This window comes from Cherax quadricarinatus, chromosome 4 (genome assembly GCF_038502225.1).
Source record: "Cherax quadricarinatus isolate ZL_2023a chromosome 4, ASM3850222v1, whole genome shotgun sequence".
Taxonomy (NCBI): domain Eukaryota; kingdom Metazoa; phylum Arthropoda; class Malacostraca; order Decapoda; family Parastacidae; genus Cherax; species Cherax quadricarinatus.
The window spans coordinates 27,027,958-27,051,849 of record NC_091295.1 but is presented as its reverse complement, the minus strand read 5'-3'; the positions used below and the strand labels follow the sequence as shown (position 1 = coordinate 27,051,849).

General features: G+C 41.1%; 1 protein-coding gene across 1 annotated transcript in view; it reads left to right on the top strand.

The window, feature by feature from the left end:
- The window catches only part of LOC138854141 (uncharacterized), a 132,811-nt gene extending 109,231 nt beyond the window's left edge, over positions 1 to 23,580 (top strand). The window contains exon 2 of the mRNA XM_070095420.1: positions 15,110 to 23,580. Coding sequence (XP_069951521.1) covers positions 21,710 to 22,627 — 918 coding nt within the window. The 5' untranslated portion in view covers positions 15,110 to 21,709 and the 3' untranslated portion in view covers positions 22,628 to 23,580. The remainder of the gene's footprint in view (positions 1 to 15,109) is intronic.
- Positions 23,581 to 23,892: the final 312 nt, after the last annotated feature.

Below are 23,892 nucleotides of genomic sequence, written 5' to 3'. Positions count from 1 at the left end.
AACTTATTGTATGCCTGGTGCTCCGGGGTGTGAAGTTTCGCGTAGATTCGGCTTGGCGCCCATACTTATCGGGATCTGACTGTTTGGCGAAAGTACTGCGTACTTTGATGCAGAGTACGCAGATTCGAATCCTGCTCCGGATTGAGAGATAATAGAGCGACATAAGCAAGTTTGCTGATGACACCAAAATAGGCCGTCGAATTCATTCTGACGAGGACATTAGGGAACTCCAGGAAGATTTGAATAGACTGATGCAGTGGTCGGAGAAGTGGCAGATGCAGTTTAATATAGACAAATGCAAAGTTCTAAATGTTGGACAGGAAAATAACCATGCCACATATAAACTAAATAATGTAGATCTTAATGCTACTGATTGCGAAAAGGATTTAGGAGTTCTGGTTAGCAGTAATCTAAAACCAAGACAACAGTGCATTAGTGTTCGCAAGAAAGCAAACAGAATCCTTGGCTTCATATCAAGAAGCATAGATAATAGGAGTCCTCAGGTTGTTCTTCAACTGTATATATCCTTGGTTAGGCCTCATTTAGATTATGCTGCACAGTTTTGGTCACCTTATTACAGAATGGATATAAATTCTCTGGAAAATGTACAAAGGAGGATGACAAAGTTGATCCCATGTATCAGAAACCTTCCCTATGAGGATAGACTAAGGGCCCTGAATCTGCACTCTCTAGAAAGACGTAGAATTAGGGGGGATATGATTGAGGTGTATAAATGGAAGACAGGAATAAATAAAGGGGATGTAAATAGTGTGCTGAAAATATCTAACCTAGACAGGACTCGCAGCAATGGTTTTAAGTTGGAAAAATTCAGATTCAGGAAGGATATAGGAAAGTACTGGTTTGGTAATAGAGTTGTGGATGAGTGGAACAAACTCCCAAGTACCGTTATAGAGGCCAGAACGTTGTGTAGCTTTAAAAATAGGTTGGATAAATTCATGAGTGGATGTGGGTGGGTGTGAGTTAGACCTGATAGCTTGTGCTACCAGGTCGGTTGCCGTGTTCCTCCCTTAAGTCAATGTGACCTGACCTGACTAGGTTGGGTGCATTGGCTTAAGCCGGTAGGAGACTTGGACCTGCCTCGCATGGGCCAGTAGGCCTTCTGCAGTGTTCCTTCGTTCTTATGTTCTTATGTTCTTATGTTTTGGTCACCATATTACAGAATGGAGGATGACAAAGTTGATCCCATGTATCAGAAATCTTCACTATGAGGATAGACTGAGGGCCCTGAATCTGCACTCTCTAGTAAGGCGTAGAATCAGGGGGGGATATGATAGAGGTGTGTAAATGGAAGACAGGAATAAATAAAGGGGATGTAAATAACGTGCTGAAAATATCTAGCCTAGACAGGACTCGTAGCATTGGTTTTAAGTTGGAAAAATTCAGATTTAGGAAGGATATAAGAAAGCACTCATTTGGTAAGAGAGTTGTGGATGAGTGGAACAAACTCCCAAGTACAGGTATAGAGGCTAAAACGTGTAGTTTTAAAAATAGGTTAGATAAATACATGAGTGGGTGTGGGTGGGTGTGAGTTGGACCTGATTAGCTTGTGCTACTAGGTCAGTTGCCGTGTTCCTTCCTTAAGTGAAAGTGACCTGACCTGCTTCGCATGGGCCAGTAGGCCTGCTGCAGTGTTCCTTCTTTCTTATGTTCTTATATGTAAATAATTTCGCTTGTCTGCAAATTGTTAAGCATATATTAATGTACATGTGTAACAGTATATAACAAAATTTTAGATCTTTTGCTTTAAAAATATAACAGTCTGCAATTATTTATATAATTTAGAAAGTAAAATCTTCACTTTATACTTCTAATCAATGACTACCATTTAATGAACGAAAACAGCCCTTCAAAAGAAAGTTGATAGTAAGGATAATGCACTAATGTGGGAAATGTGGCTGCCTGCCGTGCTGTGTGTGGGAGAGTGGTATTGGGATGGAAAGTGTATGGAAGACACGACATGTGGCAGCCTGGGGCTTGGTGCTTGGTTTGGAGAAGGGGAGGCTTAAGTAAATGGTTAGTTGGGTTAACTGAGTGACTGGGGTGAGCTGATGGGTGGGTGAGGTCGGTAATGGGTATTAGTCGGTGTGTTTAGTGAGTGCACTCACCTAGTATGTGTGGAGGTGGACAAGTGAGAAGTTGAGTTCGACTTGGTGGATGTTTCCAGGTTTCAGCACATACTTCGACAGAAACTTTTTTTTATGTACTGTAATTACAGAGCTCCCTAAAAATCACATACGAAGTTGAGGAAATAGAAAAAAGATCGGAGTACTAGACAAACTTAAATTACTGAGTGTAAGTGTAATGTAGAAGACCTGGGAGTGATAATATCAGAAGATCTCACGTTCAGGGAGCACAACAACGTCATTATCGCAACTGCAAGGAAGATGTTAGGTTGAATAACTAGAACTTTCAAAACAGATGCCAAGCCAATAATGATATTGTTTAAGTCATTCGTTCTCTATAGGTTAGAATATTGTTGTAGGTGAAAGCAGGTGAAATGGCAGAACCGGAACAGGTACAGAGAATCTTCATAGCTCATATAAACTCACTTAAGCACTTAAATTATTGGGGGTGCATGAAATCCCTCGAACCGTTCTCCTTAGAACTTGGGTGAGGAAGATACATGATAATCTACACCTGCAAAAGTCTGGAGGTACCTTTGATTAGTTCCAAGGGTTTTTCTACTCAGCTTCTCTGGCACTTGTCTGGTCAATCAGGCTATTACTGCTGGTGTCCCTCATCCTGCGGGAGACGACTTTAGAACCGCAATTGAAGTTAGATGCATTTCAATCACTGCATGATCCCAGAATTGCATAACCCCAGCCCACTCTACCTCACTCATCCCAGAAGCTCCATCACTGAGAGTCTTGCAAGTTATCCCAGTCAGGATGATGGGAATGATGACTTCATTAACTTGGGTCACAGGGCACCTACACGTGCCAGTTATGACAAGAACCTGGTACTAGTTATCATACACAGGTGTTGAAGTTTGAAGTCGATTGGATGAGGCGTTCTTGAGTTATGAGAGAAATGAAAACGAAAAGTTGGAGGTAGAAAAAAAATTCTGGCAACCTCTTAATGGTCTTCCTTTAGGGATAATAATAATAATAATAATAATAATAATAATAATAATAATAATAATTTATAATAAAATTATTAATATAATAATAACTCCAAGAGGTAATACTCTCAACCTAATCTTTTAAAGGTGAGAGGTAACTCAGTGGAGACATAGGTAGATAAGACAGATGGAGACATATGTAGATAAAATAGATGGAGACATGAGTAGATAAGATAGATGGAAACATAAGTAAGAAGATAGATGGAGACAGGTAGATAAGATAGATGTAGACACAGGTAGATAAGATAGATGGAGAAACAAGTAGATAAGATGGATGGAGACATAGATAAGAAGAGATGGAGACAGGTAGATAAGAAAGATGGAGACACAGGTAGATAAGATAGATAAGGATAGAGGATAGTCTTGTAGCAATAAAGATAAGAGGATAGTCTTGAAGTGATAAAGATAGAGGATAATCTTGAAGTGATAAAGATAAGAGAATTGTCTTGAAGCGGTAAAGATAGAGGATAGTCTTGAAGTGATCAAGATAGAGGATAGTCTTGAAGTGATCAAGATAGGGGATAGTCTTGAAGTGATCAAGATAGGGGATAGTCTTGAAGTGATCAAGATAGAGGATAGTCTTGAAGTGATAAAGATAGAGGATAGTCTTGAAGTGATAAAGATAGAGGATAGTCTTGAAGTGATAAAGATAGAGGATAGTCTTGAAGTGATCAAGATAGAGGATAGTCTTGAAGTGATCAAGATAGAGGATAGTCTTGAAGTGATCAAGATAGAGGATAGTCTTGAAGTGATCAAGATAGAGGATAGTCTTGAAGTGATCAAGATAGAGGATAGTCTTGAAGTGATCAAGATAGAGGATAGTCTTGAAGTGATCAAGATAGAGGATAGTCTTGAAGTGATCAAGATAAAGGATAGTTTGAACATTAAAATGGTATAAAATACCGACAGATTGTTAGGTAAGACACATATGCAACAGTTAGGTATCTTTATTTCGAAACGTTTCGCCTACACAGTAGGCTTCTTCAGTCGAGTACAGAAAAGTTGATAGAAGCAGAAGAGACTTGAAGACGATGTAATCAGTCCATCACCCTTAAAGTTTTGAGGTGGTCAGTCCCTCAGTCTGGAGAAGAGCATTGTTCCAAAGTTTGAAACAATATGGAGTTGAAGTGACAGGATGGAGCCTTTTATAGCGCCAGGAGGTGAGACAGGTTAATGTTCAAGGTGAGACAGGTCACTAGTAGAACGCAGATGTTGGGAGGGCAGGTCCCTCTCAAATGCAGCCGCTCTCACTAGTAGAGGTAGTCGAAGTTGATTCCAGACACTGCAACACAAGGGTATCTTGGTACAGACCTGGAATCAACTTCGACTACCTCTACTAGTGAGAGCGGCTGCATTTGAGAGGGACCTGCCCTCCCAACATCTGCGTTCTACTAGTGACCTGTCTCACCTTGAACATTAACCTGTCTCACCTCCTGGCGCTATAAAAGGCTCCATCCTGTCACTTCAACTCCATATTGTTTCAAACTTTGGAACAATGCTCTTCTCCAGACTGAGGGACTGACCACCTCAAAACTTTAAGGGTGATGGACTGATTACATCGTCTTCAAGTCTCTTCTGCTTCTATCAACTTTTCTGTACTCGACTGAAGAAGCCTACTGTGTAGGCGAAACGTTTCGAAATAAAGATACCTAACTGTTGCATATGTGTCTTACCTAACATAAAGGATAGTCTTGAAGTGATCAAGATAGAGGATAGTCTTGAAGTGATCATGATAAAGGATAGTCTTCAAGTGATCAAGATAGAGGACAGTCTTGAAGTGATCAAGATAAAGGATAGTCTTCAAGTGATCAAGAAAAAATCTTGATAAAAATAAAGGATAGTCCTGAAGCACAGTTGTTCAAGTATTGTATTGACTACAAGAAAATGTTTGTAGGGGGCGAAACATCATCTGTGTTCCTTCAGTCACTGTAGTTGGTGTTTTTATTTCATGTGTTATGTGAGCGAAACGTCATCTGCGTTCAGCTTTAGTCACTATAGTTGAGGTTTTTATTTCATGTGTTATGTATAGGAGCGAAACATCTGCGTTCGGCTTCAGTCACAGTAGTTGCGTCCATCAGCCGCCAAGAGTATCACAAAAGAAAGAGCAGAAACTGAATAGAAAGACTGTGTCAAAGAAACACGTAGATAAAAAAAAAACTGAAGTAAAAGACATTGAGATATGAACATACCATAAAATACCTGGAAATGATAAGAAGGGACATTAACACGTTGAGGTGATTGCTGGTATCATCAAGACATGTGCAAGAAACATTTGAAGGAAGACAATGATATACCTTAGTATACTCAAATTTCCATAAGAAAAGCACACAGTGTTGCAGTCAGTAAACAATATTATGAGAATGTAATACTCGAATGTAAACACAGATATGAGCAGATTAAAAGCTTAAAAAATAGGCCCAACGCCCCCTCCCTCCGTGCATACCTGGAGTTTACATGGAGCGGGTTTCGGGGGTCAACGCCCCCGCAGCCCGGTCTGAGACCAGACTTCATGGTGGATCAGGGTCTGATCAACCAGGCTGTTACAGCTGGCCGCTCGCAAGCTGACGTACAAACCACAGCCCGGTTGGTCAGGTACTGACTTTAAGTTCCTGTCCAGTGCTTTCTTGAAGGCAGCCAGGGGTCTATTCGTAATCACCCTTATGTATGCTGGGAGGCAGTTGAACAGTCTTGGGCCCCGGACACTTATTGTGTTGTCTCTCAGTGTACTCGTGGCACCCCTGCTTTTCATCGGGGGAATGTTGCATCTCCTGCTGAGTCTTTTGCTTTCATATGGAGTGATTTTCGTGTGCAGGTTTGGTACCAATCCCTCCAGGACCTTCCAAGTGTATATTATCATGTATCTCTCGCCTGCATTCCAGGGAATATAAATCAAGGACCTTCAACCGTTCCCAGTAGTTTAGGTGCCTTATCGTACTTAAGTGTGACGTGAAAGTTCTTTGTACATTCTCCAGGTCTGCAATGTCACCAGCCTTGAAGGGGGCCGATAGTGTGCAGAAGTATTCCAGCCTAGAGAGCACAAGCGCTTTGAAGAGAATCATCATGGGTTTGGCGTCCCTAGTTTTGAAGGTTCTCGTTATCCATCCTATCGTTTTCCTAGCGGATGAGGTAGATACATTGTTGTGGTCTTTGAAGGCGAGATCCTCGAACATTATCACTCCCAGGTCCTTCACATTACTTTCTCGCTCTATTGTATGGTTAGAGTTTGTGGTATACCCTGACACATTTTTAATTTCTTCAAGTTTTCCATATCTGAGTAGCGGTCTTTCCCTCAAGGGAAGTTCATTGATGCTGGCGAGGGGCTCTTGATCTAGGGAATTGAATCTGTGTTCCAGTTTCCTAAATTAATCCTGAATGCCCTCTATCCCCCCCACAGGAGCTGTATAATCCCTACGGGTTTAGCGCTCCCCCATGATAATCCTGGCGGTCTTCAAGATGGAACTGGGCAAGTTCTTCAAATAATTGTCTGACCAGCCTGGCTGTGATTCGTACGTTGAACTGCATGCAGCTAGCAGTAACAGCCTGGTTAATCAGTCCTTGATCCTCCAGGAGGCCTGATTTGGGACCGGACCGCGGGGGCATTAATCCCCGGAAACGTGCAGGTAATGAAACAAGTGGTGGTGCAGGATGGTGTTGTGAGTAGCTTGATACATTATAACTATCCAGGGAAATAAATTCATGTCATGAAAATTTTTATTACTATAAAACACGAACAGTAAAGAAAAGGAAAGAAAAAATACCGAACAAGTATATAGTGTACTTTGAATAACACAAAATTGGATGCTACTTCTGTCTTGCTTTGCACAGTTAGAAGAGAAGACGAAAGTTGAATCTGAAACCTTGAGTTGGCAGTCATCACAGACACAAAGTAAACAGGGACAAGGAGTTAGTGACACAAATACATTAGAGAATATAACTCATCTCCACAAAGGTGACAGTAAAGCATTTACAAAGATCTATGGGCCGATAACACTGACGTTTTACATTATAAAAAATCTTTAAAAGAGTTTTAAGAAGCAAGATCGTTAACCTCATGTTATTACAACAGTTGCACAACCTAGGACAGCATGGGTTTAGAGCAGGTCGCTTCTACCTGTCACAACTACTGGATCCTACAACATGGTCTTGGATCCACTGGAAAAGAAACAAGACGCAAATGTAGTATACACTGAATTTACAAAACCCTTTGATAAGTGCAGTCATGCTGTTATAGCGCAAAACGTATGCATATGGGGTTTTAATTTTCTAACAGAACGCAAAGAGTGACGGTAAAGAGAGTTAAATCAGAGGCTGTCACATGAAGAACTGTTTTTTATAAGGCACAGTACTCGCTCCCTTCTTTTCCTCAGCCTCATATCCGACATAGACAGAAACATAAATCATAAGACCATATCATCTTTTGCAGATAATAAAATTTGCATGAGAGTGGCATCCATGGAGGACACTGCAATTCTCCAACCAGACGTTAACCAATTTCGCCCTAAGAAAGTACTAGGGGAGATAATGTCAGAGGATCTCACGTTCAAGGATCACATCGCTACAGTGTCGTTATTACAGCTTCGAGGAAAATAATAGAATGGATACTAAGAGCCTTCAAAACAAGAGATGCCAAATCAATGATGGTCCTCTTTAAGTCACTTGTTCTCTGTAAGCTGGAATATTGCTATACATTTATAGCCCATTTTAAGGTGGGCGAAATTGCAGATCTACAGAATGTACAGAGAATTTTCACTGCTCGTATAAATTCAGTAAATTACTGGGAATGTTTGAAGTCCCTTGATTTATACTCCCTGGAACGAAGGCAAGAAAGATGCAGTATAATTCACGCCTAGATAATACCTAGAGGAGTTGGTCCCAGATCTACACACAAAAATAATTTTCTTCGATGCAGATGGTGCATTATACCCCCAATAAAAAGTAGGGTTGCCATGGGTACACTAGAGATAAGAAAATAATTCTAAGAGGCACAGGAATGTTCAATAGTCGCCCATCATACATACGGGGATTACTAACAGACCCTTTGATGTCTTCAAGAGGGAACTTGATAAGCTCCTCAGATCAGTTCCTGATCATCCGTATTGTGGATTATACTTTGAACTAGTTACGACCAGCAATTCTCGGTAGTAGTACCAGTTCCTAGTAACCAGTAACCAGTGTACCAGTAGATGACTCATTACTAACCATCTCTGCGTGAATCACTGACTGTATTCATATTGCTGCTGACCATAGCAGGATTTCAAACACCCCCTCACCCGTAGGCACTCATGGGTCAGTCAAGATAGGGAGCAGAGAGAGGCAGGTCGGCTGTTGGCGCTTTCCATACTTCCCGTTATATATTATACGTACTACCAGCCTACGTGAGTATTCTTACCCTATCCACGTATCGAAAACCCACATGACAAATGGTGGCACCGGTGTGGCCGTGGATTTAAGGGTATTTCAGACGTTAGAAGACTGTTTGTGGGGAGCTGGCAGGTCAAAGGTGAACCGTCCGCCACCTTCAGCTACTCGCTACCCTCACTCTTCTCCACCCTGTGTACTCCAGCCTGCAAGCCTGTTGCAGCCGTTTTTCAAGCTTCCTGGCTTAGTTCGTGTGCTAATTGCTTCAATCTCCGAGGGGTTGACCCGGATTTTGCAATTAAGCCAGTCAGTAAGCCAGACTGTGGAAGTGAACGCTAGTCAGCCTACCTCAGCCTACCATCCAGCCTGTCTCCTGTCATCCACCTGCTCCTTCATGCTGTGTGCATCGTTACACGTCTTCCAGTCAGCCATTCTCGTGGGTTAAGCCAATCAGCCAGCCCAGCTTCTAACCCAGCTGAGAGAGAGAAGTAAGCCACGCAAGTTCCTCTGAAGTATTGTTTATATCGCCAGTTGGATGATGCTAAGAGTGATTTTCACCATTCCCTGTGGCATATTGTGGCTTAGTTAAGTCACCTTCGTGGGTAGTGAGTGGAGTGTGCGCCAGTGAGTAACAGCGAGTGTACGCTCCCTTCACCCACCCGCCACACTCTTCACTCGTCTACCTGTGGCTGTTTGCACCCTTGTATCGGGTCCTAGTACTGTTTTGGCTCACATAATTGGTCAAGAGATTGTAGCTGGTGCCAATGATAAAGCCAGTTATGTGAGTTCACCTAGAAAACGCACTTCTTCCGACGACAGTGTGAGTGTAGGCGGCATCACCCGCGGGACAACTTTCCCCTCATCACTAGTCACTCCGTCTTCTACTCCAGACTTCAGTGATAATTTTCTAGAGACATTTTTCTTGCATTTAAAGACATTTGCGTGTGAGACATTTACAGTGAATTTCTTGTGTACTCTAAGCCTTGTGTTTTCAGTGTAGACTCAGTGTTTCTTTGACACATTATTTTTGCAATATTTTTCAGTGTTATCGCTCATCTCATATTTTTTTATCTGTGTTTTTTTATGCTACTCTCTGTCTGTAGTATTATTCTGTAGTGTACCAGTCAGTCACTCCGTGTGAAATAATTCATTTTTTTTATCTTGTATTCTTTCAGCATTTTATTCTCCAGTATTTGTCATTGTAGTTCATGCAGTGATATCCACTCCAGTATACCAAATTATCCATTTATTTCTGTATACCTTTTTTTCGTATGCCAGCAGTGTCTCATTCCTCTAATTTTTTCGCAGACTTGTGTACCATTATTTTTGCCAGCAATTTTTGTCGTATCAATCACAGCAAGATTTTGTTGTAAGAATATACTAAAAAAAAAAAATGAATAAGTGAATATGTTGTGTGCCCCGCCACTTGTAAGTGTTATACTTCCAGTTTTGTCTCTTGTTTTATTTTTATTCATATTTTTCATATTTCTTTGAACAAATTCACTCTTAATGTAATTTTAATTTCTTTTTTTAACGTAAAGTGTTTTCTTTTCTCTGTTTGAGTAAATTGTTTTGTCTAATTTACAATTAAGAGTTAAAGTGTTCAATCAGTTTTTCTTCATATTTTTATTTTATTATTAAACCTACATTTTCCCAGTGTAACTTTATTACTGCAGTGATTATTTCTGCACCTTATTTTGTTGCACTTGTTCTGCAGTGAATTATTTTCTTTTATTGATATTTTTATGCATTATTATTCTCAGTTCATCATTGTTTGAGTCTTGTTTTTCATTTTATTATTTTTCCTCATGTTGTCTTTGTATTATATTTTAATTTTGTTTATGCATTCTAAGAAAATATTTAAATTTCCCAGTTATCTCTCTTTGCATACAATTTAGTGATTTTATTTTATACTTTTTACATTAATTTACAGTTTTATTAGTTAATTTCTTTATTAGCAAGAGTACAGACAGCTCATGATGTTGCTTCACATGTCTCTGACGTAGATGATTTTGGGGATGAAGTGGAACAAATCTTTGCTGATGACAATCCACCTTTTTGTTTGCGCATTACTTCCAATGCAACCATAGGCCCTATAGTGCAAGCATCTGTTCATAATGCGCCCGTTCATTTGTTCATGGACTCTGGTGCGCAAGTCAATATTATCAGGTCTAGTTTGTTTAGGGATAAGCAGTTACGACATGTCCTTCTCGTAGAACCGACTCATGTGTCCTCCCTTAGTGGAGTAGCTGGTTCTCACCTGCGTGTCCGAGGTCGGACTTCCCTCACTTTTTCTATCCAAGGCAGAGACTTCACTGCTTCCTTCCTTGTTGTCGACCAGATTACTTTCCCTGGTGACCTTCTACTGGGATTTGCTTCCATGCGAGACTTGCGCATTGTGCTCGACCCTTATCGATGGCATGCCCAAATTGATGACTTGATCGTACCATTTTGGGGTTACCAGCTTGGATCCGAGATCTGCCATACTGCCGCAGAGTACGACATTCAAATTAAGTCCTTACAGGCCAGTGCATTTTCCAGTAGCGTACCCAACCGGTCAGGCACTGATGATCCTGTCACTTCTGTCTGTGTTCCTGCAACTTCAGACTTGCAAGATAGTGTCCAGTTACCTCAAGTGTCCGAGGACGCTCTGACTACCTTGAGTGCTGAGCCTATCCCTGCAATGTCTGCTAGTTCAAGTAGTAGTTTCTCCACAGGGGACGCCTTGTCGGAAAACAATTACTTGCAACTAGTAATGCCATCTCTTGTTGATGTCACATGCCGTCTGCAGAAAGACGTTTCTGTCGCAGCTAGTGCCCTCACTAGAGTGTCTGTTGTTGTTCCTAGTGTTCCAGATGGTGATAACGTCCTAGTTGACAGTGATTCTTGCAAAGTAAAGGTCTATTTGTTGAACCATCCTTACATGTTGTAAGAGATAGTAAGATCCATTTCTTCCTAGCTAACACTTCTGGTCACAGTGTTCGTCTCAGAGCAAATACCAATCTTGTTGACCTTGTTCACTATCCTTACCCTATTCAGGTAGAGGATGAGTTGTCACCTGACCAGTGGGTTGGTGTTATTTCTACCAGGGAGACCTCATCCACTTCACTGGATCAATCTGTTCCACCAGTTGAGGAGAAAGACATAGCTCCCACTGACTTCCCAGATGAAGTCAAGCGTTTGTTGACTCTGTTGAACAAACGTCGTAAAGCCATTGCCTTACCAGGTGAGAAGATGGGTATAACGAACTTATTGTCCCATCGTATTCCACTTGAACCTGGTACTAGACCTGTCTATATACCTGCGTACAGAATGCCTCATTCACAAGTTGCTGTCGCAGAAGAATTGATCAATCAAATGCTTGATGATGGAGTTTTTGCACCTAGCAATTCACCTTAGAATGCGCCTTTGACCCTAGTACCTAAGAAGGATGGTACTTGGCGCCCAGTGATTGACTTTAGGAAGTTAAATGCGAAAACTATTCCAGATCGCTTCCCACTCCCTGTACTGGGTGATCTTTTACGTAACATCGGAGATAAAGTCTTTTCAACCCTGGATTTGTTACAAGGGTTTTGGCAAGTCCCTCTTCACGAGGACAGCCAAGAGCTAACTGCATTCTCCACTCCTACAGGTCATTATCACTTGCTCCGTATGGCGTTTGGATTACGATCCTCCCCTATCACGTTCTCAAGGCTCATGACTAATATCTTTAGAGGTCTCATAGGTAATGCACTTATGGTGTACTTAGATGACGTAATCGTCATGTCTAAAGTCGTGGATACACACTTGAAAAGACTTGATGTAGTACTTGGTAAGCTTGAAGAAGCCAATTTAAAGATCAGACAGTCTAAATGTCAATTTTTCAGATCAGAAATTAAGTTTCTTGGTCACGTAGTCACTCCTAGAGGGTTTATGACTGACCAAAGTAAAGTAACTGCAGTACTAAATTTTCCAACACCCAAAACTGCTGATGCCGTAAGATCCTTTGTGGGCTTAGCAGGTTTTTATAGATCTTTCATTGCCAATTTTTCTTCCATAGCTGCTGCTCTGAGTTGCTTAAGAAAGATGCTCCTTTTGTTTGGACCTTCCATCAAGAAAGAGCATTCCAAACTTTAAAAGAAAAGCTAACATCTGCTCCAATTTTGAAATTTCCAGATTTTTCTAAGCCCTTCTATCTGACTACTGATGCTAGTTCTATTGGCATAGGTGCCGTACTAGCTCAGAAGACTGATGGCAAGTACAACGCAGTTGCATTTGCTAGCTGAGTCCTTACGAAGGCTGAACGTAATTATACAGTAACTGAGCAAGAAGCTTTAGCAATAGTATGGTCTTTAAAGCACTTCCGAGACATTATTTATCAGTACTCTGTTCATGTCTTGACAGACCACGCTCCACTGATACCTTTATTCCAGAACAAACAACCTACTGGAAGGTTAGCCAGATGGACCTTGACTATCCAAGAGTTCAATCCGACCTTTGAACACTTACCTGGCAAGTCAAATGTAGTCGCAGATGCCTTATCGTGACATGTTAGTATAGTAACTGCAGACCCTCCATTTAGTGCTGAAGATGTCAAGAATGCTCAATGAACAGATCCCATGTGGTCTGGTGTGATTCGATTCCTGCTCCAGGAAGATCTTATTCTGACTGTGAAGCCACCAGCACCCATCAGTGACTTTGTCATGAACCAAGAATTACTGTATCGAACAGCTGAGTTGGGTACTCCTAGCAGAAGAGTATACCAGTTAGTAATTCCACAGTCACTAGTGAATGTAGCCTTACAGCTAGTTCACGATGTACCAGGTGTTGCGCACCCTGGTATGGATCGTTCAGTAAAACAAGCCAGATTGAAATACTTTTGGCCTCGTATAGCAACTGATATTTCTGAGTATGTTAAGAAATGTAGTGTCTGCATGCAACATAAAGGTCCTAAGGGTCCTAATCCAATCCAAGTGTATCCAACCACTAACGAACCTTGGGAAAGAGTTGCGCTAGATTTGTTAACTAATTTCCAATGTTCCCTCCAGGGCAACAAACATCTATGTGTTATGGTAGACCATTTCACCAGATATTGTGAGTTCCTATTGCAGATAAGACTGCCGAGACAGTAGCTAAAGCGTTTAAAGAACGCATTATTTGCAGGCATACCACCCCTAAGTCCCTAGTAACAGATAATGGAGGTGAATTCTGTAATGAGATTCTTGAAAATTTGTGCACCTTGTACAAGATCTCTAAATCCACCATTGTTCCTCATCATCCTGCCAGCAATGGGTTAGCGGAACGTACCAATAAGAAAGTACTTGATGTCTTGAGAGCCACTATCAATCCCAACAGTGAAACTTGGGATGAAGTTATACCTGATGTGCAGTGTGCTATAAATTCTGCTTACAATGTTTCTATAGGTGACACTCCACATTATGCATTGTACGGTGTAGATAAACGTTTGCCTTATGAGTTGCTATATTCTAATCCGAAACCAAATTACAACCCTGATGATTTCATAGCAACTCGTACCAGCTTAGCTCAAAGTGTTTTTAGAAGAATCCGTGAAACACTTCATAAATCAACAGCAGAATTTACAAGAGTCGCAAACACTCGAGCAAAGCCATCCAAAATCAAAGTAGGTTCGAGAGTTATGCTGACTAACTTTAACAAAACGTCTGCAATGCCTAAGCTTGATCAAAAGTTTGTTGGTCCTTATCGAGTAGTTGAACATATCACTGGTAATAAGTATAAGGTTAGAGAAATTAGTACTGGTCAGTATAAAGAATCGCATTTAGATCATATGAAGTTCACGTATCGAAAACCCACATGACACAATAACAGCCTGATTGATCAGGCTTTGAGCCACTAGGAGTCCTTTTCTTGGACTTGGCCGCAGGAGTGTTGGCCCTCGAAAACATCCTTCAGGTAGTAGTCACTTGAGCAACTACTGTGAGTCACAATTTACCTAAAATTTAGAGAGGAAGCTGCAGATGACGTTTCGGTCCCTCCTGGATCATTATCAAGTCGCGACATGATAACAGTCCAGGACGGGCCAAAACGTCGTCTAAACTTTCCACTTCAACTTATGGGTTAGTTGTATTGTGACTTTTATTCTTCACATTTATTTGTATTTACCTTCGAGGTAAGTTCGTTGTTGCTGGTAAAGGACTCTTGATCCAAGGAACATGGATCAAACCTAATTTCTTCCCATTATCCAGGCGCTGTACAACCCTTACGGGTTTAGTATTTCCTCATAAATATGTAATAATGCTATAACATTTCCACACTGTATACCTGGAGGTAAATGATGGTGGCCCAAATGTAGTTTTAATCTTTGATCAAATCTCTGTCGCTGGAGTACGTATCAGCAGGATTGTGACGGCTCTGTGAACCTGAGGGCAGTTAGCACCAACAACCTGGTTGACCAGGTCATCAACACACAAACTTGATCTTAGGCCGGACTGCCATGGTAGAAGTTGCGAAATCGGTCACAGATTTTATACGAAAAAGATTTGCATTATTATTATTATTTAGAGAATAATATTTGGTCGCAATTGTATAAAAATCACAAAGTACATTCACAGCTGTTAAACTTAAATTAATATTTGTCATTTTTTATTTCAGGTAAATGGTGCAGCGTGAGTACACCTGATGTGATTTGTGGGTAGTGTTGAGCCACTCTGACCCACTCCTGCACGACCATCTGTCAGTGCCTGCCCATCCCAGGTGGTATAATGTGTGGGTAGCGTCATCAGTGCAAATATAAACCAAGCTAGTTATATAACAAATTAGTTTAGTGTTATTAGATATAGGAAGTTGTCCTACTGTCTCAACATCACGGAAAGTACGTGTTTTATTATTTAAAGTAGAAGAATGTGAATAACATACTTATGCCTTACATTGTTCCGTTAATGATTGGATGTAAACAGAGAGTGAGAGGGGGGGGGGGTAGGGCTGAAGGCTTTGTGGAAGGTACCTTCCACTACACCGCAGCTAAGCATCACTCCCGGGTTAATCCCAGAGAAAAGTGTACTCCCCTCCACGCAACCCCTAAGCCTGTCAGCTACCCCCCATTTCACAGCCTTCAAGTTACACCCTTTTCACAGCTAGCCTTCACAGCCTATCAACAGGCAGCAAACGAATCTTTGATATAAGCAAGTATCTTCAGTAACATACAACTATGAACATGAACATTATTACGAACACATGTAATAATGGTCTGTTGAGGTGGTCGTAATGGGACTTGGAGCGAAAATAAATACAGCAGTAGTCTTTAACTTGTATTTTCCTTCACCATCTAGATACAGCTATGTACACTATGTACGTGGAGTTGAGATATAAGTGTACCACACAGTGTTTAAAGGCAAAGATAGAAGCCAGAGAGAGCACCGTTCTTCAACCAGCAAGAAGCAAGTCTGGCAAGGGCTGACTGCGAGTGAAACCACATCGCCTCAGCCCTTGGTAGGCCCGCCTGTGATTGGTTAATGAGCCAAGGTACTGATTTAACGGTGGGTACCCTTACCTTAACCTTAGCACCTGGTTCGCTAGTTGAGAGGCAGCCTATATGGGAGTGTGTACATGTTCCGAATAAAGTGTAACGTACTCTTTGCATGCCACAAACATGTACTCATTGGAGCGGAAGAGAGAGATACAAGATAATATATACCTGGAAAGTACTCGAGGGCCTGGTCCTAAATTTGCACACTGTCATTATATACTGGAGTGAGAGATATGGGAGGAAGTGCAAAATAAACCCAGTGAGGAGCAGGGGTGCGGTGGAGACAATAAGTGAACACTGTATCAACATCAGGGGTCCCAGATTATTCAACATCTTACCAGAAGATATAAAAAACAGGGCTTGAACAAGTGTAGAAGCCTTCAAGAGCAAATTGGAGAAGTATCTTCACCAGGTGCCAGATCAACCTGGCTGTGATGGCTATATGGGGCAGCGGGCCTCCAGCAGCAACAGCCTGGTTAATCAGGCAAGCACTAGACGAGCTTGGCCCATGGCCGGGCTCCGAGAGTAGTGAAACTCAAAACTCTTCAAAGGTAAAGGTATAAAGGTATACGAGTTACAGGAAGGTAATTTGCTCTCTACGTAAACAAACCAGCATCTTTTCCCACATACATGACTGCTTGCGACTAGCAGCAACAGCCTAGTTGATCATGCGAGCAACCAGAAGGTCTAATCAGAGACCAGGCCGCTGGGGCGAATACCCCGGGAGTGGCGTCAGATAAACATAAGGTAAGGTCAGTTATGTAATGTGGTAGCTCACACAGTATGTACATTCCTGAAAAGGAAAACAGTGTACAATTCTTGAAAGATACGTCATGCCAAAGTAGGAAATCAGCTTTCTCTTTGCCGTACACAACTGGAAGAAAAGCTGAAAGATCAATCTGAAATCGTGACTTAGTGACCACAACCACACAGTGTACAGGGACAAGAAATTAGTAACCCAGATTAGAGGAAGACGAGATTAAAAACAGTGGAACCTCTGAGAATATCAGTGGAAACACTATACCACACAAAAATATGACTTGCAAGTACAAGTGAACACATGTTATGCGAGATCGAGTGTAGACAGAGAGGAAAAAATAAGTGTTTTGGTTTCAGACCTGAAGGGTGATACTGCGCGGAAGTCAGGCGAAAGTTATGCCCTGAAACTTACTTCTCATTCTGGAACAAAAGCAAATGAATCCGAAGTCATAAGTAACTACGAGGTAAGCTAACAAATCATTCAGAAGAAATCTGAGTCAAACAGTTATGTAGTCCCAAATGTACACATAAACAATACATGAGTTATTGACAGGTCATACGTACCTGAAGGACGTTTCCGTGGGTCAGTGCCCCCGTGACCCGGCCCTAGACCAGGACGTCGGTAAGATAAGGGCCTGATCAACCAGGCTATTACTGCTAGCCTCACGTAGTCCAATGTACAAACCACAGCCCGGCTGGTTAGGCACTGATTTGAGGAATTTACTCACTTCCCTCGTGAAGACCCTCAGAAGTTTGTTTGTAATTCCCTGTCTGCATGGACGGAAGGGACTTCTGACACTCATCAAGTTCTCTCTTAGTGTACTCTACTCGTCGCACCCCTGCTTTTTAGTGGAGGTATTTTGCACCTCTACCAAATCTATTGTCATAGGGAGTGATTTCAGTGTTCAAGTGTATATTATTATGCACGTTTCTCGCTTACATTCAAATGAATACAGTTGAAGGGACTTAAAGTGTTCCCAGTAATCCAGATGCGTGGTTGAGTGTATAGAAGCAGGGAAAGTTCTCTGTACGTTTTCCAGCTCAGCAATCTCGTCTGCCTTGAAGGGGGAAGTCAGTATACAACAGTATTCCATTCTGGAGAGAACAAGTGACTTAAAGAGTATCATCATTGCATCTGCATCACTTGTCTTGAAAGTTGTATTTATCCTGTCTGTCATTTTCCTTGTAGTAGCAATAGCAACGTTGTCGTGATTCTTGAATGTGAGAACTTCCAACCTCATTACACTTCAGTCTCTCACAAAAGATTTTCGCTCTATTGAATGATTTAAGTTTCTCACATACTCTGTTGCAGTCTCTTTATTTCTTCCATTCTTCCAAAGTGGGGCAGTTGAACCCTGTTTTCATTAAATATCATATTTTTATTTGGGATCCACTGGAGGACTGAAAATATGAAAATTTTAATAAAATGAATGAAATGTGTAAATACGACCATTCAGGGAAGTATCAGCACCTGGAACTCATGTTGGACTGGAAACAGAGTTCCTGGCTGGATCGTCAGAGTTGCAGATATTGTTGGCAACAAATCCCCTACCCCTTCCTCCAGAAAACAGCAAATCATATAACACCTTTTATGTTTGCAAACATACAAGGCCTTAAACCAAGCAACATCAACAAAATACCGTATATAAGTGGACTCCATACCGTGTCAGATGCAACGTTTGCAGCCTTTGCAAAGACCCATAATAAATACTACTTTGACAGTGAAACATGGATAACTTGGTGCAGTCTTTTTTGATGTGACCAAAAATACAGACTACAGTAATTTGTACTGTAGCTCTTACTACAAATGATGTAGTCGAAGTTTTGACCTTGATAATTGAGAATCAGAATTTGTTTATTGCTCTCGTATATTACCTGTAAGATATAACTTCCCAGAAGTATAAAGGTAAGTCATTTCAAGTTGAAAGTTTCCTTGCAAATCTTCCAAATGAAACCCTCAGCTTCCTGTCTCTTGGTGATTGCAATTTAAGACACCTGAAAGGGGAAATACAGCAAATGCTGTAATAGCATACGTTTCCCGGTACTATGTACCACCAGATAGGTACCCATGTACAGTCAAGATGAAGGGTCACACTCAAATGAACTTATAGGATTCTGTGATAAATTCATCTTAAGTTAACAAATAGTGGAAGCAACTAGATTAGAAATACTATTGGCTTTATATTCATAAATAATGAGGGTCTGGTAAGGAACGTAATGGTGTGCAACACAACGAACTCTGAACACAATCTGATTGAAGTTCAGACCTGCATATACACTGAACTTGAGTAACCCTGTACAGACTCATAAAGATATATTCATCAAATTAAATTTCAGCAATAAAAACACATAGAGACCAAATAAACCATAACCTAACTGAAATTAGATAGGGAGATTATATTAATAATGTGAATTTGAACTAGTGTCTCGAAAAGATGAGCGCAATGGCATTAAAAGCATGCTCCAGACGTATCATTGAAAAAGAATATGCAAGTTAGAAAGAAAGAGGCGCTTCCTCTGCAGGTGTACACGAAGAATCACAGAACTGCTCAAAGGCTGAAGATTAGAAAAACCTGTTAGTTAAATGTATAACATTGAGCCCTTGTGGGTCATTCAACGCCGGGAATAGTGGAGGCTCAATCCACTGTCTGTTGCTCGCGAGGCAGCAAGTAATCCTGCAGCCAGCGCATGCCAGGAATACTTCATCACACAAGAGAGGGGCAATATCTGAGGCAATTGCAACAGTAAAAGTGTGTGCCAGCCATTACACCAGGTTATTACCAGAAATAAATATTAATTATAATAGTAATAATAATAATTACCGTAATAAATTATTAAAAATATATATATTTATATTTTCATGTTTAAAGAGGCATGCATATAAAGTATTTATATTCAAGCAGCCGTTCATAATTATTTACCAGTGAATGGTACATTATTGTCACATCACGTTACAGTGCATGAAATCAGTATTGAGCACGGTGCGTGAAATAAACACTACACACTGAAATTATTCATGTATCAAGTCATCCACATTTACACCCAAGCTTACCCTTCCTCAGTTTGCAATTTTAAAGGCTGTGATTCATCTCTATATTATCATCGACAGATTTACAGAAAATATAGCTTAAAGTAGACTTTCAGGTATTAGCTGTAAGTGGAAAGGGACAAGATGTATGAGATGCGAGGTAGAGGAGCCAGGGGAAGTAAATAGCAACTAAAGACGAAGATGATCCTTGTGAACGTTAGACATTGGTGGTGGTTTATTCGTCTAGAAATGGTACAAGTGTTTCCTGACATGGGTCTTGTATTAGTCAAATGATGACCCGTAACTGGAAAAGCATCTGCTGGCTTACCGAAACTACCCGAAGTTTATCTTATGGCGTTTTCAGGGGTGAAAGATTAGGCCTCCTGGTAGTTGACCTCAACAACCAGGCTATGGGTGCTAGCCGCATGCGGTGCATTGGCGGATTAAGTGAAACTTGTCGTCGTTGAATATCATTTTGTTTTCTGTGGCTCAATGAAAGATCTACTTTATATCAGCTTGGAGATTTCTGTATCTTCAATGGATGCCACTTCCAAAGGATGATACAGTGCTATAACGTATATCTCCGTCTGTGTTGAATATGAGGATGAGAAAGAGAATTGGTGCAACTACTATGCCTCAAGAAGCAGAGCTTTCACTTTGGTAGCCCTTTATTTTGCTTTGTTGACGTATTACTCTTAGCAGAAAATTGACAAATGAAAAGAAAAGAGTAGCAGCCCAGCCACCGTGGAGAGAAGACGTCGTCGTTCCTGCTCTTCAGCTGAGCAACTCTGAACACTGTTGCTCGAGATTTTTCTTGAGTTATCCTGAGTAATTCTTCACCAGAGCTGAGAGGAAACTTGCTTGCAGTCACTTCGAGCCCCATCCCCATGCTTGCTTGTTCACCCCTCTCATCCCCATCCCCCCATCCTTCCCTCACCCAAACATCAACACTGGCCCACACACTAACACACTACATACATTGCTATCCTTCTGACTTTCCTATCTTCTTCTTTTTCGGCAACTTCGCTTTGGTGAGTTAACACAAGGCATTTTGACCATCCGGTAGCCCGTGTGGTTTTTTTAAAATCCGGCCGATCTTTGCCTTGGGCCCTTTCCCCTCACTACTCGAGGGTAGGCTATCTTAGGGGCTGACCTTCATAAGTCAGCTGAAATATGATGTCAGATTAACATTAAGGAAAGATCCTTTTTTGTTAAGAACTCCTCTGCCAGATGTTCCTTCCTAGACATCATGGCGAGGATACGTGTAAGATTACGTATTGATGGAAATCAAATGTCCATGAAAGAAATTCTAACATGTATTTGCTCGAACTCAACTGTTGCTCCAGTGGATGTTTTTCAAACCCACGCTGGAGCAGTACTTCTCCTCTCTTCGGAAGAAGAGTTACTTCAACTGCTGAAGCATGATGTCCTTGACAAACTGAAGACTTCTGGTGTTACCCCAGTTGCACCTGAGAGCTATCAAGCTCAGAGGACTGTGTTTGTTGCCAGAATCAACAGTTTTATGAAACATAGCACTGTGAATGAAATTGTTGAGGACATTAATACAGAGAATTCTGAATTTAGGGCTGTAGAAGCACATAAATTCTCTAATCCTAACAACAACAAGGTAACCTTAAAATTAATACTTGAGACACCTGAGGAGGCCAAACTTGTGTGTCAAAATGGCTTCAAATGTTTTGGCACCAGATGTACACCTGACCAAATCTCTCTTGAACGATTTGTCAGTGTGACACAATGTTTTAAATGTTATGCCTTTGGTCATAACACCAACAAATGCAATACTCAAGGGCAAATTTGTAGCATTTGCTCTGGCCAACATTCTTATCGAGATTTTAATAATAAAAATACACCCAAATGTGTCCTCTGCAACTGAAAACATCATGCTGTTTCTGCTATTTGTCCTGAAAGGAAAAAGGAAATGCAGAAAATTATTGAAGCAAAGAAACTGTCCACTTCAAAGAAGACCATTCCCCAGGCACCACCAACGATGTCCCAAACTTCCTTCCCAGCTCTGCCTGGATCAAGTGGGACTCCTCAGGTCTCTACCAATGGTTCCAATGTTTGGAATTCTGCCCCTCTTGGAGCGCCCCAATCTAATCCTCACCTACAACATACACAAACGCAACAACAAGGTTCAGTCTCATCTATGTCTCAGGTATCCACAGCTGGGGATATGATGAGAGCACAACTAATGTATATGATGGCCAAAGACATAGCAGGTGGTGACATTCAACTCTGCTCTCAGGTTTTAAATGATCTGTTAATGGCTAATGGGATCACTCCCATCACTATCCCAGAAAATGTGAAGGCTATTATGACCCAGCCTTCTCATAACAAGAAGTATGTACCCTACTCTACATCTAAAAATAAGCCTAAGTCATCCCTGGCCCAGGGATCGCACACCTTGCATACCCAGGTTGTCAACTCCTCTCAACCCGATAAGTCAACACCTGAACATAACAATGCCCCAGAAATTGGTGCCTACTCTCCCGCTATTGAAGCTGATCCTGTTGAACAGGAACTTTCCCAGGATAACTCACCTTGCCTACCTAATTTTCCCTTGGAGCCTCCACAGTCTCCCATTAACTCTCACGAGCCTCTGCTTCCTGTAACTGGGAATATCATACCTCCGTTTTCCGATGATGACTCTAACGATTCTAATGAGTCTGTTAATATTACTACCTCTAGTGAAGATGATGGCATTTTTAATACACAAGCACCTACGCAGAAGTTCCCTCCTCCCCTTGACGAGTCCAGCAGGAATAGTGTGGATACCACACATGACACTACTTGCAGGCGTTCAGACCGCAGTACACGAGCGAAGTGCAAGAAATAATGGGGATTACAATTTTCCAACTTAATGTTCAACATTTCTTTAATAACCATTACCTTCTTGAGGTTGAACTACATAATTACAATCCCGATGTTATACTTTTGAACGAGACAGCTGCAAGAGTTGATCAACATATTAAATTACGTGGTTACTGTACTGTGGAGAAATCGAGAGGACCCTTTAGTGGTGTAGCCATCTTAGTTAAATTAGGCTATACATTTAAAAATATTCATGTTGATGAAGATAACATTCTTGCAATAGAAATGACAACGTCTCATGGACAACTAGTGATAGTAACTGGATATTTTCCCCCAAGACAACAATATATAGAGTCAATTCCTCTACATAGGATATTAAGCAGAAATATTCCAACAATTCTAGCGGGAGATTTTAATGCTCATCACCCTGCCCTCTTCAGCTGTGGAGCTGGTATTCCACTGGGTGACTTAAAAGGAAAACAACTTTTTAATATCATGACAGCTAGAAACTTGTCATTTCAAGGCCCATTCTTTAAATCGTACATTGGACCTCATCCAGGGACACCAGATATAGTACTGACAAACAGAGACTGTGACATCTTTCACTGTCGTATATCTCCTGGTGGAAATGTAGGATCTGACCATATCCCTGTTATAATACAACTACAAACTTCTCCATTTAGAATACCTGTACCTCCTAAACCCAATCTTAACACCCTAGGATTTGACCCCTTCAGGGCATTTCTGGGTGACGATGAAATTGTGTCATTGGAATATCTACCTTCCACTGCAATTGATGATGCAGTCAGGTCCCTGCATAATCGAATAATTGAAGCTACTAATGCAACTTGTCAATTAGCTTCCACAAAGATATACCAACAATATAAACTTACTAGGGAAATTAGAGACAGTTTAAGAAATTATCACGCAGAATGTCGAAGGCATCTTCAAACGCGACAACCACCAGTAGCTACACTGCACCGATTAAGGCACGAATTAATTAACATGATTAGTCATCACAAAAGGGACTTAACGGAAATTGCTAGTTCTTCAAGCTAATCAGTATAAACGTGAACCAGCAAAATTTTGGAGTAAGATCCGACAACTTTTAGGTGCAAAGCACAAGGCTCCTAACTACCTAGTTCATACCTTCACTGATGAGGATGATGAAGAAGTTGAAATTAAACTTGACGATCCACAGGACCAGGCTAATTTGATGGGTGATGTATGGGAGAAAATTCTCTCCCACAATAACAGTCGTCAATTTAACAATAATCATTATCAGTTGGT